The 14768-nt window shown below is 45.7% G+C and overlaps 1 protein-coding gene across 1 annotated transcript in view; it reads right to left on the bottom strand.

Moving 5' to 3' along the window:
* The window catches only part of PDZRN3 (PDZ domain containing ring finger 3), a 300496-nt gene that overhangs the window by 10870 nt on the left and 274858 nt on the right, over positions 1-14768 (bottom strand). The window contains 2 exon segments of the mRNA XM_027771128.1: positions 1436-1498; positions 2895-2993. Coding sequence (XP_027626929.1) covers positions 1436-1498; positions 2895-2993 — 162 coding nt within the window.

The raw sequence follows: 14768 nt of genomic DNA, 5'->3' as shown, positions 1-14768 counted from the left end.
CTTGTCTGGTCTACGAGAGCCTTCACAGGTTACGAGGAGACAGGGAAGTGCAGGTGCATGCCAGAACAGGCTAGGACCCTAGAAGAAGACGCCGAGACAAATCATGGTGCTGTTCTGGGAACAATTAAGCATCTCAGGCAGACTTAATATTCAGGGAAGGGCAAGTCAGCATTATTATAGACTTCTCCAGATAATATGGGAGGAAAAGCAATGGGTCTGCTGTGAACATTTATGGAAGTTGCAGCCTGAGAAGGGGGTGGAATTATGCGTGCTCTTTTGTGTCCCCAATGTGACACTGTGACTTCTTTAGGCGGGAGAGTTCACATGGGCGTGATTCTCACTACCATACCTGCTGATCCTAAATCTCACAGGATGTTTGCTTGCACATCCCAGCAGCTTTCGAGCAGCCTTTCCCTGCCTCCTTAGACCAGTGACCCAACAGGCTCTAAAAGGGAAGACTACTGTGGGGATGATAGCTTCTGATCACCATAGGGGTATGGGATCGCTGTGACACAGTGGAGGCAAGGAGGGCTAAGAAAGCAGTTTTCTGGGCACCTCTCAGTACTGCTATTCCCAATCATAACAGTTACTGGAAAATTACAGTAATGGGGGAAAGGCAGTAATGTTAAGGATTCTGACCCATCAGAGACTAGGGTCTGGTCATTCCCCTGGGTAAATACCCTGAACAGCTGAGGTTCTGGCAGAAGGCTGCAGAACCACAGATTAATCAGTGGAGCAAGTAAATCCAAATTGCTCACAGAGATGTACTTAATGCAAAACATGAACATAGTGTTACAGAAATGAGAAGATACCGATGAGAACAGGTACAAAGCTAACCCTGGGGGACATGAAGCCAAGACTCTCAATTTTCATGACATTCAGCTACAGCTGAAAGAGAAATGAATGATCTCATTTGAACCAGAAAGAACAGGGCTTAAGGTAAAAATGTTAACCTCAAAAGTAATTCCAGTGAAATGTTGAGCCATGAAGTTTAAAAGACTTCTTAATTTTGTTAAATTTGCCAAAGATGTTCCCATTTTAAGGACATCTTTAAATGCTTGGTCCAATATTACTTTCAAAGAAATCTTAAATAAGAATTACTCTGATTCAGAAGATACAAACTGTTGGCAAGATCGGCTCACTGAGGTCATGCAATTGGCCTATGTAGAATTAAAAACGAGGTGAGCCGGCTCGTCGCCTTCTGCAAGGCCCTCACTATAGGAGTCCTTATCTCTTCTACTTCGCCTCACTCCTCACTACTCCCTGTTGTACCTTATTCTGCAGAGTTGGCCTTATTCCTTTAGCTTATCCAATCTTCCTACACACATGGCGCTGCCATCCCTGCTCTTCAACCTCCCCTGCATTTTCGACCCTAGAACTATTACAAGAGGCAGTCTGTTGTATCCCCAACAGGCACATGGGGAAGTGGACCTACCTGGATAATGCGGTCTCCTTCTCGGATGCGCCCGTCCTTGGCTGCAATGCTGTTGGGGTCGATCTGGAACACACAGCCACATCTCAGCACAGACCCACACATGAAAATTAACAGCATTTCCAAAGGCCATTCTAACACACAGTCGTGCTTATCCCTATGCGTCTGTTCTGTGCAGAGACAAACACGATTGGGGGTCGTGCAAGGGCGACCATGGGCTGACCGGCTTCCGGCCCTCCCCAGGGCCTGCTCTTGGATCCCTGCATGGCAGTGCTGTTACCAGCAGCGTGCACAGGCCCTGCTGACGGCAGGCGGGGGACAGTGGGGAGAGGCACAGCTGCCTGTTGTTGAACACACAGTAATTAAAATCAAATCAATGATGTAGAACAGGTTAAAGGGTACACCCTTCATTATGTTTACTAGCAACATACCTTAATTATTTTATACCAAACGCTGATATTAAAATTTGAAAAATAACACTGGAACTGAAATATAATTGAGACAAGTGGGACTGAATAAGGGAGGGGTGCCCCCAAATTGTACAAATGCTGGATCAGCCTAAGCTTGGTGAATGGTGCACAGCTAAAGGGAGAATTATTAAACCTACGAGATACATCCCTTAGTTCATCCTGTAGCGATGAATTTTTATTCTCTGACGAAATCAGGTTTCTATGCTTGCAAGAATCGGCATTTATGGCCAAGCATCTGCAGTAAAATAATCTGTTTTGCACTATCTTCTCTAGGAAGAGCCAAACGGCTCCTGTCCGTGTACTTTGAGAAGTACGCATAAGGTACATTTAATTTTTATGAACTCAATTAGATGTACTCAGTCAGGCCAGGTCTGGAGGCACAGTTGGTGGCAAACCAACTGCAGTGCTGGGAGCCATGTGGCTGAGCATGGGTTCTCACGCCAGGTCAGCTTGAAAACACGCCAGACCTGTGTGTGCGTGCGCACGTGCACCAGAGCCTGAGAAGCAAGAGTGCCAGGGAAAGGGGGCTGCACCAGGAGGAGACCCTGTTACGAATATGCCCCCCTCGCCCCGTGTGTGCACTTGTTCCGTATCATGAATAAAACACACCGTGAGCACACACTCCACTAAAACCCAAACTTTAAAAAGTCTAAGTGATTGCTCCCCCCATTCCACTCCGTGATCAAGAGAGGGGAAACGGGAACCCGCTGTTCCCTCGGGGCTCAACACACACCACCATGTAAACGGCTCTATTTTATGGCTGATTTGCAGGCGTCTCAGGGGCAAATTCTGCCTTATGTGCTGATGTGAGAACTCAACTCCCATGGCAAGATGGAATCCACGGAGTGTGATGAAGGGGACAAAGGAATCTGTGTCTTCCCAAGACTATTTGATGAGCTGCAGGGAAGGCTGGTGAGCACACAAAAGAACACACAAAACCAAAGCAACCCTTTGGGTCTTGATGTGATAGTTCTAAAAACCAGCCCCTGTACCTCGCTTATATAAATGCCAATGTCGTCCTCGTCGTCCGTCCGGTAGCACACGGTGAGGCCCAGCTTGTCCTGGCTGTTCACTCTGTAGAGGTCCACTTCCTACACAAAGACAGGCAGGCCCAGTGAGACTCCTGCAGGCAGTGCGTGCCAAGAGGACGTCGACTGCTTGAAAAATATTTTGTTTAAATGATGAACTGGATTTCTTTACATTCAACTCTGGAGAGCAGGTTAACTTACTAAACCAAAAGTGATTATGGACACAGGATCAATGCCCAGGGCATTTCTGACCTTTCCGTCAATATAAAGTCATTTTGAAAATAGTTATTTTATTGATCCTCCCCCCGAAGAAAAATTACCCATATTTCACTCAGCGTCAGGACTTCTGGGGTCGGGCTTTTGAAAAGCATTCTTTCAATGTCTGCCACAAATGGGAATATTTCCATACCCAAACCTCCCAGCCATTTCAGGACAAATGTTTCCAGGGTGTTTGGTTAGATTATTTCAAGTTACGTTCCCTTACTATTCACAGTCAAAGAACTTGCAAACAGATTACGCATAAATTGACCCAGGAACAGGGTAACGTGAGCGAGTGCAATTACTGCTTTCCATGACAGCTGTGGTATTTGCAGCTGCGGAATTAGTCTCAGCCACTGTTACTGCAAATTAGGTAAGATAAAGGCAAAGTACACCTGGGCATGAGACACACGAACGCGGGGAACGCTGGGGTATTCGTCAGTTAGTCTGTGTTTCAGAATGAAGGCAGGACTCTGAAAATTGGAGGAGCCTTAGGAGCACATGCTGGGACTCTCTGTGTGACACACCAAGTCACATCTCTACCTCAGTAAGCTGGGCCTATTTGCAGGGCCACCTGATAAGTTCTCTAGTAGATCCTTTGGTCTGATTTTCACAGTGTTAATTGCTTACCAAGCAAGAGGGTCTCTGAGAAAGGGACTTCTTAGCACTCTCTGGGGACCATTTCTGAATGGTCTCGCTTGAAGCTCCCTCACCTTTTTTTTTTTTTCTTTCTGAGAGAGGTTTTTGCTATAGACCGTGTGTGGCTGCTGGTAGGAGAGACATAAAGTAAGAAATTGCCCCCCGGAAGGATGGCCATATCACAAACCCTTCTCCTCCATTCTCCTCTTGAGATTTTGGGCAAGCACGCATATGTGCCCAGCATGAGTTTTAAGCTGCTGGGTCAGGGACTTGAACCATGGTTGAGTGCGTGGGAGTCCAGTGACCTAACCATTACACCATCTATTGATCCCATTACTTGAAGCACTTCTGAGGGGTCGAGGGAGGATGTGGCTGTTGTAATGGAGAGGCTCAAAGTGGCTATGTGCCAGATACCTTTTTTTTTGGAGAGATTTTCACTGTAGGGCGCGTGCGCTCGCCAGGCAGACAGAGAGTGACATAGCGACAGAAAGTGAGAAATCACCCCCCAGGGGGGATGGTCACGCCGATATCCCTTCTCCTCCATTCTCCTCTCGGGATCTTGGGCACGCACACGCGCCCGGCGTGAGTTTTAAGCCACCGGGTCCGGGACACGAACTGCGGTCAACTACGTGGGAGTCCAGCGACATAGCCATTACGCTAACTGCTGGTTCCCGTGTGCCAGACACTTTTTGAACTCTTCTTCTATGAAAGGCAAAGTGCCCAACATGATGGACACTCTCCAGGTAGAACATTAGTAAGTGCAGAGGCCCTGGGACAGCATGGCCAAAGCCCTATTATACACAAGGAGGAGAGAGGCAGCAGAGTGTGGCCAGGCAGCAGGGGCAGCCCTGGTAGGGTCTGTGCTTGGTTTTCATTTCAACATCATGGGAGCCTGAGCAGCCTGATGATCAGACTGACTTTCCACTGGTCTCTCTGGCGGATACATGGTGTACAGTGTGGTGCTGAGTTGAGGCTTCGAAGACAGGCTGCATTTAGATTCCAGTGCTCCTTCCAGGAGCTCGACCATGGCTCACAGTTATGTGGAAGCCTCGGTTTCTTTATTACTACATGTTCTGCCTCCTTGGGCAGGGTAAGGACTAACCAAGATGAGGCCCCCAGAAAGGCCAAAGCATTGGGTAATATCTAAATTATGCACAGATACGGCTACTTGCCTAAAGTCACAAGAAGCTGTTTGTGAATGAGCAGGCATATTCTAATGCTGCATTCAGCGAGATACCTTTTCCCCCCCAATTTTCTGAACGAACACTGATATGTTAATTAGCTCAACAACTTAATTATAGTTTAGCAATATGGCAAATTCTCATTAAATGAAACCCTGTTAATTTCTGATAACTTAGTTGTGTTAGGTGGAAATTTCTTTCCTACTTTTCAAGAATACACTAAGCATGAGTTTAATGGTCTTATCTAACTATGGAGGTCAATTCTTTCCGAATACTTTGGAATAACAATTTGCATATCGCAAATATACCAGCCACATACCATTCTCTTACGATTCAAACACATCCGTAATCTCTCTCTTAGGTTACAAACACTTCATTTCAGGACAGGCGAATTTGGGCATTTTCTCATAGTTTGTCTGACTCAATGAAATCTCCTGAGCATTTATTTAGGTCTGACTATCACTCGATTGCTGCCACTGAGCCCGTGCTTGGTTCTGAAACAGAGAGAGGTCCACATGCAACCACAGCAGAGAGAGAGAGCATTAAAGGAAGAAAAATGAGAAAGACAAAAAGTGCCAGGATGACTCTGAAGAGAATAAGCAATGATCACACAAGCTACAACTTTCCTGAATGACTGGCTGCTCAAGTGATGATCCTGCAAGAAAGTACAAAAGACACCATAGTTCCCCAGCGCTTTATCCCAGTACGGGTCCCAGTGTGCTCTGTGGTCACGATGCAGTAAGTACAGAAATTGAGGGAAGTGCTGAGAGACCTTCACAGCCGTTGGACACTGTCCAGCGACGGAGGGCACAAGGAGAAGCAGACGCCTCTCACTTAAACATGGTGCAGACACCGCAGCTCAGACGTTGTGGACTGAGTCACGGACGGGGTGAGTCACACAGTCACGCACAGAAGAGCCACGTGTCGTTCAGCAACAGACCCGAAAAGACAACAGGCCAGCCAGCCTGGTTCTCATGGTCTTTCACCCCAGCCTGACAAGAGACTGTAATACACATCTAGACTTGAATGTTCCATATTTTGAAGTCTAAGGAAAGCACAACGCCTGCAAATCATGTCTTGGGAATGAATGGCAGAAAGAGCTAGGGGTATGCAAGAAGAAGGAAGAAGGAAGACTTGGAAAGAATATGACAGCTGAGGTTCCACGGTGTAGGAAAGGATTACATTGGTTTGGCCTAGTACTAAATATGTAAGTGGTTTGATATCAAGAGGCTTTATAGTATATGATTTTTGCTAACATCTACCTTGACAAGAATTTCTGCTCTATTTGTTGTTGTTGTCATCAATATTCGGACTGACAAGAGTTAGAGAACTATTGAGCTATAAAACTCGACAGGAGTTCACAATGCTACTAGTGGGGTATTTTGGTATTTTTGCTGTGCTTTTCCTTCTGACTCTGCCAGTTTCTTCCACCAAATCTGCATGACTTTTATAAGCTGGGAGAAAATTCTTTTGTAGAGAGCCAAATTTGAGCGCACAACAGAAGCTACCCCAAAACATTTGTTACTTTAAAATTTCACCTGAAGGCCAGCCTGTAGCCTGGTACAGGGAGCTGGATCCCAAATGGCCAACCACACAGTTCAAGTTCCAGACCCAGAAGCTTGAAAAACAAGGCAGCTGTGTGTGCACAAAATCCCAAAAAGAGGGAGAAACACAGGAGGAGGGATTGTGGTATGACTGTGCCCCTTTCTGGTAAACACTTGCACCCTCTAGCAAATTTACCCCCACAAAAAAACAAAAAGCTTTCCCAAGTTACTAGAAATTGAACTAAGGACCTTTTTTGCTTCCTTAAGCATTTTTTTACATGCTGCTATTAACACCTTGTGTGGTTACCCAATTAGTAACAGATTCTCCATTACCCAATTAGTAACAGATCCCCCCAAAAAGCTATTTGGAATCGTGTGTAGAGTCTTCAAAAAGTTTGTGGAGGGATCAGCAGTTGGCGTAATCGCTGTGTCGCTGGACTCCCATGTCGTCGACCGTGGTTCGAGTCCTGGACCCAGTGGCTTAAACTCATGCTGGGCATGTGTGCATGCGTGCCCAAGATCGCGAGAGGAGAATGGAGGGGAAGGGATTGCGACATGGCCATCCCCCCGGGGGGTGATTTCTCGCTTTCTGTCTCTCTGGCGAGCGCACGTGCCCTATAGCAAAAATTCTCTCAAAAAAAAAAAAAAAGTTTGTGGAAAAATAGGGATTATAAAAAAGCTATGTATGAATTTCAAAATTTTTTGGCATCAAAATAAACTCATTCTTGAAGTTTATTTTCCATGAACTTTCTGAAGCATTCTTGCATTTTACATAGTACATGATGGCCAAGCATTATGACATTTGTGCATGGGAGGGAGGATGGTCCCATTCCAAGTGTGTTTCCAGTTCATGATAGTTTAGAAGGCACACTCCCTCTCCACAGCAGAGGGTGCGGAGCCCAGCACTGCACTTAGCCCCTGCCTCCATCTCAGACTTCTGGGACAACCCCATTTTCAGTCTGGGTGGGTTCGACATAAATGGTGCAAAGGCCAAATTCCATCCTTACCATGCATGAGAGGCTCAGACCCAGCTGCAGCATGAGGCATGGACCATGGACGTGTGGGGACCCAGGAAGAGCTGGCTCTGATGACAACACTTGCCCTAAGTATGCCAAAGCTTCTCCCTTCCACCCCTGATTCCAGCTGGCTGTGAAGCAAAACCTCAGGACCTGCTCTTTTGAAGGGGCACGAGAGGGCCAGCCCGTAGCCTGGCAGTTAAGGTAACTGGATCCCACGTGGCTGGCTGGGCAGCCTGAGGCCCGGACCTGGTGGCTTGAGAAGCATGTTGAGCGTGTGTGTGTGCATGTCCACAACCCTAACAGGAGGAAGACATGGAGGAGAGGGCACTATGATGTGACCACGCTCCATGGGGTGGGGGTGCTTCCTCTGTGTCTCTCCAGCAAGAACACATGTTCTCTGGCAAATTAAAACAAAAACATGTAAAACTGGCAGCATAATTCTAGTTGAAGGGCAGTACTCTGGGAGCAGTTTTCTATCTTGGAAGTGGTCTACATTTTGAAAGGATGAGTGGGTACTGGATGAACGAAGGCTGGGGAAGAACATTTCAAGTCACAATAAAGCAAAAGTACGCTGGCGTTTACTCAAGGTATGTGCGTGAGTGGGCGTCAGACCGGACAGTGCAGTGTGGGCTGTAATGTTTCCTCGCTTTATCTTCACCTTCTTGGGAACTCTATACAAAACCAAGAGCTTCGCGTAGAAGATACCAGATATGACTTTGCTGTGGTCGTTCTATTTCCAAGGAAAAGTTCAACAGCACCGACAAGTGTGGTTGTTAATGGCTAAGCACAGGGAGCCTCAGAAGCCTCTGATAAACAACGATGTGAGGAAAGCTCCCACTGTCTTTGGCTCTGGACACATCTGCGGTTTATCTTGGTTGCTCACAGAATAAGGCAACAGTAGCTGAACAATGAATTGTGCAATAATGGCCCTGTCTGGCCTTGTATGCTGAGCATGGTGGGTGCTCAATAAAAAGGAATAAATGAGCCTGAGCTTCCAAGGCAGAATGAAGAGCCAAGTGAAAACTAAGCTCGTCTTCGCCATTAATGAGTGAGGTTGCCTTGGGCAAGTCACTTTAAGGAATATCTCAGCCATTCTACAGTTTTAAAACAAGACATTTTTTTTTTTCAGGGGTGGTGAGGGGGGCCTCAGTGGAAATTAAAATTCCTCACATTCATTGAGTCGTTGGTAAATTGTCAACATTTCTTTCTGACTCTGAGCTAGCCTTACATAATTGAGCATATTGCTGAAAGCATAGAGGTTTATCAATACATATCTGCCTGTGATGATGGAGATAAGATCTCAAAGACCATTAATCACACTGGCATGAATAATGTATTAGCATTATCTGGATTAAAGCTACCCCTACCACCGGAGTCCTCTTGCTTACTGGTCTAGATGGACTGTTTGATAAAAAGGAACAGCTAAGCCTGACATTGCAGATGGAATTGAAACGATATTCCAATTAAATGTATTAAGGGGGCCACTCTACCTTAGCGATTCAAGCTTTCTATTTCAACATCACCCACTTTAATCAAAGGGATCTTAAGGACTCGTTCCACTGGCTTATCTAACCTCCAAGACAACGGGTCACTGAAGCACGACTCGGCCTTACCTGTCCAAGCTGTTGTACATATTTAATAAATGATCTCAGCACTCTCTGTACCTGGCCCCGTGCCACATGGGATGTAGAGATGACTCTGGGAAGGCTGCATTTCCCCTCGAGGACCTTAGATTTGAGAAGGGTAACAAGGAATTGACTCCTTCATTCACTGGATAGTTACTGGCTGCCCACTATACTATCGTATACTTTAAGAGGCACCAGAAATGTAACAGCAAAGGAATCAGACAGACCTGCTCTCGTGGAACTTGAACTGTAGTGGATAGTGACACTCGGGTGGGGGTCCTTTAAAGCATGGTCAGGGAAGCTTCTTTGTTTGGAAAGGTGACACTTGGGCAAAAGTCTGAGCTATGCTGAAAGCTGGGAGAAGCGCAGGTGTGAGGGTCTTGGCTGCGCAGGGGATGCTGGACAGCATGAAGACCCTGACAGCATCAGAAAAGTCATGAGGCAGCGGAATCCAATCTGGGCAGAGCTAACCAGGACAGGTTCCTTAAAGGGCCCTTGCCCGGTGTCTCAAAGGCTAAAGGAAAGATGTACAGACTAGATGGGGCATTCTACCTTACCTCCAGACCAATCCCAGTTCCCTTTGGGTTGGCTTTGGTTACTCTATGAAACCAGGCTTGGAGATCATTTCAGTCCCCCTGTGGACACTGTAGCTTTCCTTAATTTTCTGGTCTCAGAATTAGATCATCAGAACGCAACACAGGTGACAGCAGCTTCCCAGCCTGGAGAGGATGCTACTGATGAATCACTTGGGAAATTAAAGTAACAGATTAAGGAAAAAGCTTTCTTTAGACATCTATTTTCTTTCTTAATTGCCTGCAAGAAGATCTAGAGCAGGTGTTCAGTACCTGAAAATTTATGGGTAATTATTTGGCTGCCCAATCCTGGGGTACACTTGAGGATAATCCCTTTAACTCTAAGCAGTTTCACAATAACAGGGATTTGACACTTACCTAAATATGATCATTCTGTGTACTTTAAAAGAGCGAACATCTGTTTTTCTCTGTGCATTCGCTTTGATATTATCCCAACGCACCCATATCTATCTTCCTTGTATGTAATATCCATGAAACTAGTTGTTCTTTTAAAAGGTGCTGACTTTGGGCCAATTCAACTTACACGATGAGCAGTGTGTTCAGATTGTCCCCCTTACTCAAAACAACTCTGATCTTTTAAAAATCAAACCTAAGAGCTGGAACCAAATAGAAGGGTGCCTAGAAGACAAACTGTTGGCTGTTCTCAGTCTTGCAAGGAAGCAGGGATGACAGGTATGTGTCAGTCACTAAAAACTGGGTCTGCTTTCAGAAGCACACATCTCAGCCGTGAGGTTTACTAGGTAACCTTCTCAAACTGACCAGACAACCTTCTAAACATACCTCCGAAACAGAACATATTGGAGGTACAGTCACCATTCTCTAATGGCGATTCCCTACTAGTGAGTGGCCGTAGAGAGCCTCAGGAAAACTCTACCTGAGGCCTCCCAAGTCTTCCCGCACCATCACCTGAACCATCACCACTTCAGAACCAAGGATGACCATTCATCCCAAACTCTAAGGTTTGCCAGATGAGACAGTGTTTAGTTAATAGGAGTGACCAGGTGTCACCTGAGCTGCTGTGGACAGAAGACCGCATGCTAAAGCCGTTTCCCCACTGGCATGAACTTCCCATATTCTGTCATAACCATTCAAAGGAACTAGAGATGGAGAATGTCCAAAATTCTGAGAATTTTGTTTTTCTTTTAGTTTTTGCTATAGGGCATGTACACTTGCTGGAGAGAGACAGGGAAAATGAGAAGTCACTTCCTTCCCCTCCACCCCAGAGGGATGGCCACCTTTCTCCTTCATTCTCTTCTCAGGATTTTGGGCAATTGCACACATGTGCCTGGCGTGATTTTGAAGACACCAGATTTGGGACTCGAGCCCCGAAATAGACCATGAGGGATCCAGCTGCCTTAACCTCTACACCCCAACTCTGGTTTTCAAAGAAATAAAGAGCTAATGTCTAATAGTCCTAATGGCTATGAGCTCCTTAAGGGCAGGGAGGGTGGTGATTTCCTAATTTTGCATTTCAAGTACCAAGCAGGACATTTAACGTAACTGGTGCCCAGTAAAAGCTGATGAGTAGAACTGAAAATAAACGTGGATGTTGTAATGAACTTTGGCCTCAAAGGTCTAACTCTAAATATTCAACTAGTTTTTTCCCCTCCCTTTTTCCCTCTTTCCTTTCTTCTTTTCTTTTTACTTTCCCTCCCTCCTTCCTTTGTTCTCTTCCTCCCTCTTTTTTTCGCTTTTTTCTAAGAGGTTTTTGCCATAGGCCGTGTGTACTTGCTGGAGAGAGATAGATACAGTGAGAGGGAAAGTGAGAAATCACCCCCTAGGGGAACAAGCCATGACACAATCCCTTCTCTATTCTCCTGGGACCTGGGACATACACACCCAACATGATTTTCTTTTCTTTTCTTTTCTTTGAAAGGTTTTTGCTATAGGGCACGCGTGCTCGCCAGAAAGACAGAGACAGAGAGACAGAAAGCGAGAAATCACCCTCCTCCAGGGGGGATGGTCACGCTGCAATCCCTTCTCCTCCATTCTCCTCTTGGGATCTTGGGCATGCACGCACACATGCCCAGCATGAGTTTAAGCCACCAGGTCTGGGACTCGAATCGCGGTCGACTACATGGGAGTTCAGCGACATAGCCATTACACTAACTGCTGGTCCCCCGACATGATTTTCAAGCCACCAGTTCTAGGACTTGAACCATGGTTGGCCATGTAGGAGTTCAACAACGTAACCACAATGTCATCTGCTGGCCCCTCAACTAGTTTTCTAAACTCTCAAATTCTTTATCTTTGCTGCTTTCACAAAATAGAGACTTGGTTCCTACCAAAGCAGGATGCTCTTAGGTACTCATGCTGGGAAAGTTACTTCCTGGAGGGAGAAACAATCAGTCTTAACCAACCCTATCTTAATGCTAGCTAAACCTCCTTAGGAAAAGACAGAGCAGGAGGAAATGGCCCCAGGCTCCCACACTCAGCACACACCAGTGTTGAGCACCAGGACTTAATACACTGCCTCTGCCCACTGGACTGAATTTTTATGGGACTTTCTCTTTATGACAATTGGTGTTGATTTTCTGCTCGAGGCTGCGGTATAGTCTGACCTTAAAGAAACACATGATCTTAAATAAGTTGAGTAAAAAGGGAATAGAAAGCAGCGATGGTGCCACTTATGCTCAAAGATAACACTTTGTAAGGCAGAGAGGCCCACATGGGCACATGCATTGGGGGCCCAAGGAGTCTCCTGAAATATGCAAGCTCTTACAGAGAGGAGCTTTCTTCCAGGGAGAAACTAAACCTTCCATCAAATTCTCAAAGGTATTATTAAAAACTAAAAAAAGAACTAAAGAACTCATTGCTATAATGTCAAATTTAAATACTAAAGGCTGCAAGTCTACACTATTTCATAAATCCAGTTTCTTTTTTCTTCTTTTGGAGAGGTTTTTGCTATAGGGCATGTGCGCTCGCCAGACAGACAGAGAGAGACATAGAGACAGAAAGCGAGAAATCACCCCACAGGGGGGATGGTCACACCGCAATCCCTTCTCCTCCATTCTCCTCTCGGGATCTTGGGCACGCACGCACACACGCCCGGCTTGAGTTCTAAGCCACCGGGTCCGGGACGTGAACCGCGGTCAACTACGTGGGAGTCCAGAGACATAGCCATTATGCTAACTGCTGGTTCCCATCATAAATCCAGTTTCTGAGCTATTGGACAGCTTTTGAAAGACCTCTACTTGGTCATAAATACAATGATCTCAAAAAGCAGTGCCCAGGACCAGCAGATGGCATAATGGTTATGTCGCTGGACTCCCACATAGTCAACTACAGTTCAAGGCCTGGACTGGGTAGTTTAATGTTCACACTAGGCACATGTGTGTATGTGCCTAAAATCCTGAGAGGAGAATGTAGGAGAAGGGATTGGGGTGCGGCTGTTCCCCTTGGGGGGGGGGGGGGTTTTTTCCTTTTGTTTTTTCAAGTGCCCTATAGTAAAAATCTCTCTTTAGGAAAAAAAAAAAAAAGAAAAAGGTAGTGCCATCCCATTACAGTGATTAAATCAATTCTTCTTTTTTCAGAGCAAAATGTAAACTGGTACTTGATCAAAGAAGTCTGCAAAACTCTGTCTCCTGTACCCACTCCCCTCCCCAGGGGTTTACCAGACTAATTAAATAGTCGCGATTCTGAGGAGTCCCCTAAGGAAGCTGTTTCGTTTCCTTCAATCCAGCATTTTCCAAATGTGTTTGACTGTCAGCTCCCTTTGGAAAGAACATGTCTTAGCAACTTCAAGAACAAGGTCCTGGAGGAGTCATCTGTTGTTTCTAGAAACAGCCCTGAAACTACGGAGCTAGGACTCTATAAGTAAGAGGCAGAATCATCATTATTATTATTTTTCAAAGGACAAGGCTACACTTCCTGGAGCAACTCTTCAAGGAAAAGTGCTTTGGTCGGTGGTTGACAGGAAGCAGTAACAGTCGACAGTTTTTACAGTTAGAATAATTGCCATTCTCGTTCAGTCGAGATGCATTTAGGGAAAATCTGAATGGGAAGGAAATGTCATCGAGTCCATCATGCCTCTAGTGAAATGCTTTGATTTGACTGCATCTGGCTACCAGGGAGCAGTGAAGTCATCGTCTGCACGCATTTACCATCTTCATTTCCGTTTTGGGATGAAAACGCTTGCTAACTTTAAAGGAATATTTGAAAAACGCAGTTGTTTTCTACGGTGTGACTGCTTCTGTGGCTGCCGAGAACCGACAAACACTAGATAACTTCACAGGTGTCAGGGGGCGGCCCAGATCATGCAACCATTGGCCATGCACTGGACAAACGGCAGATTTCCTCCCGGCTGCCTTCTGACCATGCCCAACGGCTTCCATACCGACGTCAGGTATTTCTCTAAAAGATGTCCCATTATCCTATTCTACAAAATCAGTTTTTAAAAATGTTCTTATATAATTTTTAAAAACACACTGAAATATGAAATAGTGTTTTCTCAAACGTAAACATCACTGCATCATGAACGATGCTGTTTTCTCTCACTCTCATTAAAAGGAAAATGAGAAGTCAAAGTCTGTTGCTGAGCTGGTGTCCTGTAAATATTTTAAGACTTAACAGAAGTCAGGCCAGCAGGTGGTGTAGAGGTTAAGGGGCTGGGCTCCCATGAGGCCAACCGCAGTTCGAGTCCTGGACCTGGCGGCTTGAAACTCACACCGGGCACATGTGCATGTGTGCCCAAGATCCCAAAAGGAGGTTAGAGGAGAAGGGACTGTGGAGTGGTCATCCGCCCCAAAAAAGTGATTTCTCACTTTCTATCTCTCTGGAGAGTGCATGTGTCCTATAGCAAAAAACTCTTAAAAAAAAAAAAAAAAAAAAAAGACTTAACAGAGGCCATTTTGAAGTGACATGACACCCAGAACCTTCAATTATATTGGGCCTCAAATAACACTTAAGGGGAGTTATGGATCTGGTTAATGTCTCCAGGATCGGTGGTAAGAAACTTGAAGCGAGTGAGTCAGCAGGCA

This window comes from Tupaia chinensis, unplaced genomic scaffold (assembly GCF_000334495.1).
Source record: "Tupaia chinensis unplaced genomic scaffold, TupChi_1.0 Scaffold000185_1, whole genome shotgun sequence".
NCBI classification, from domain to species: Eukaryota; Metazoa; Chordata; class Mammalia; order Scandentia; family Tupaiidae; genus Tupaia; species Tupaia belangeri.
Note: the sequence above shows the minus strand (reverse complement) of the source record. Positions and strands in the feature narration are given on the sequence as shown.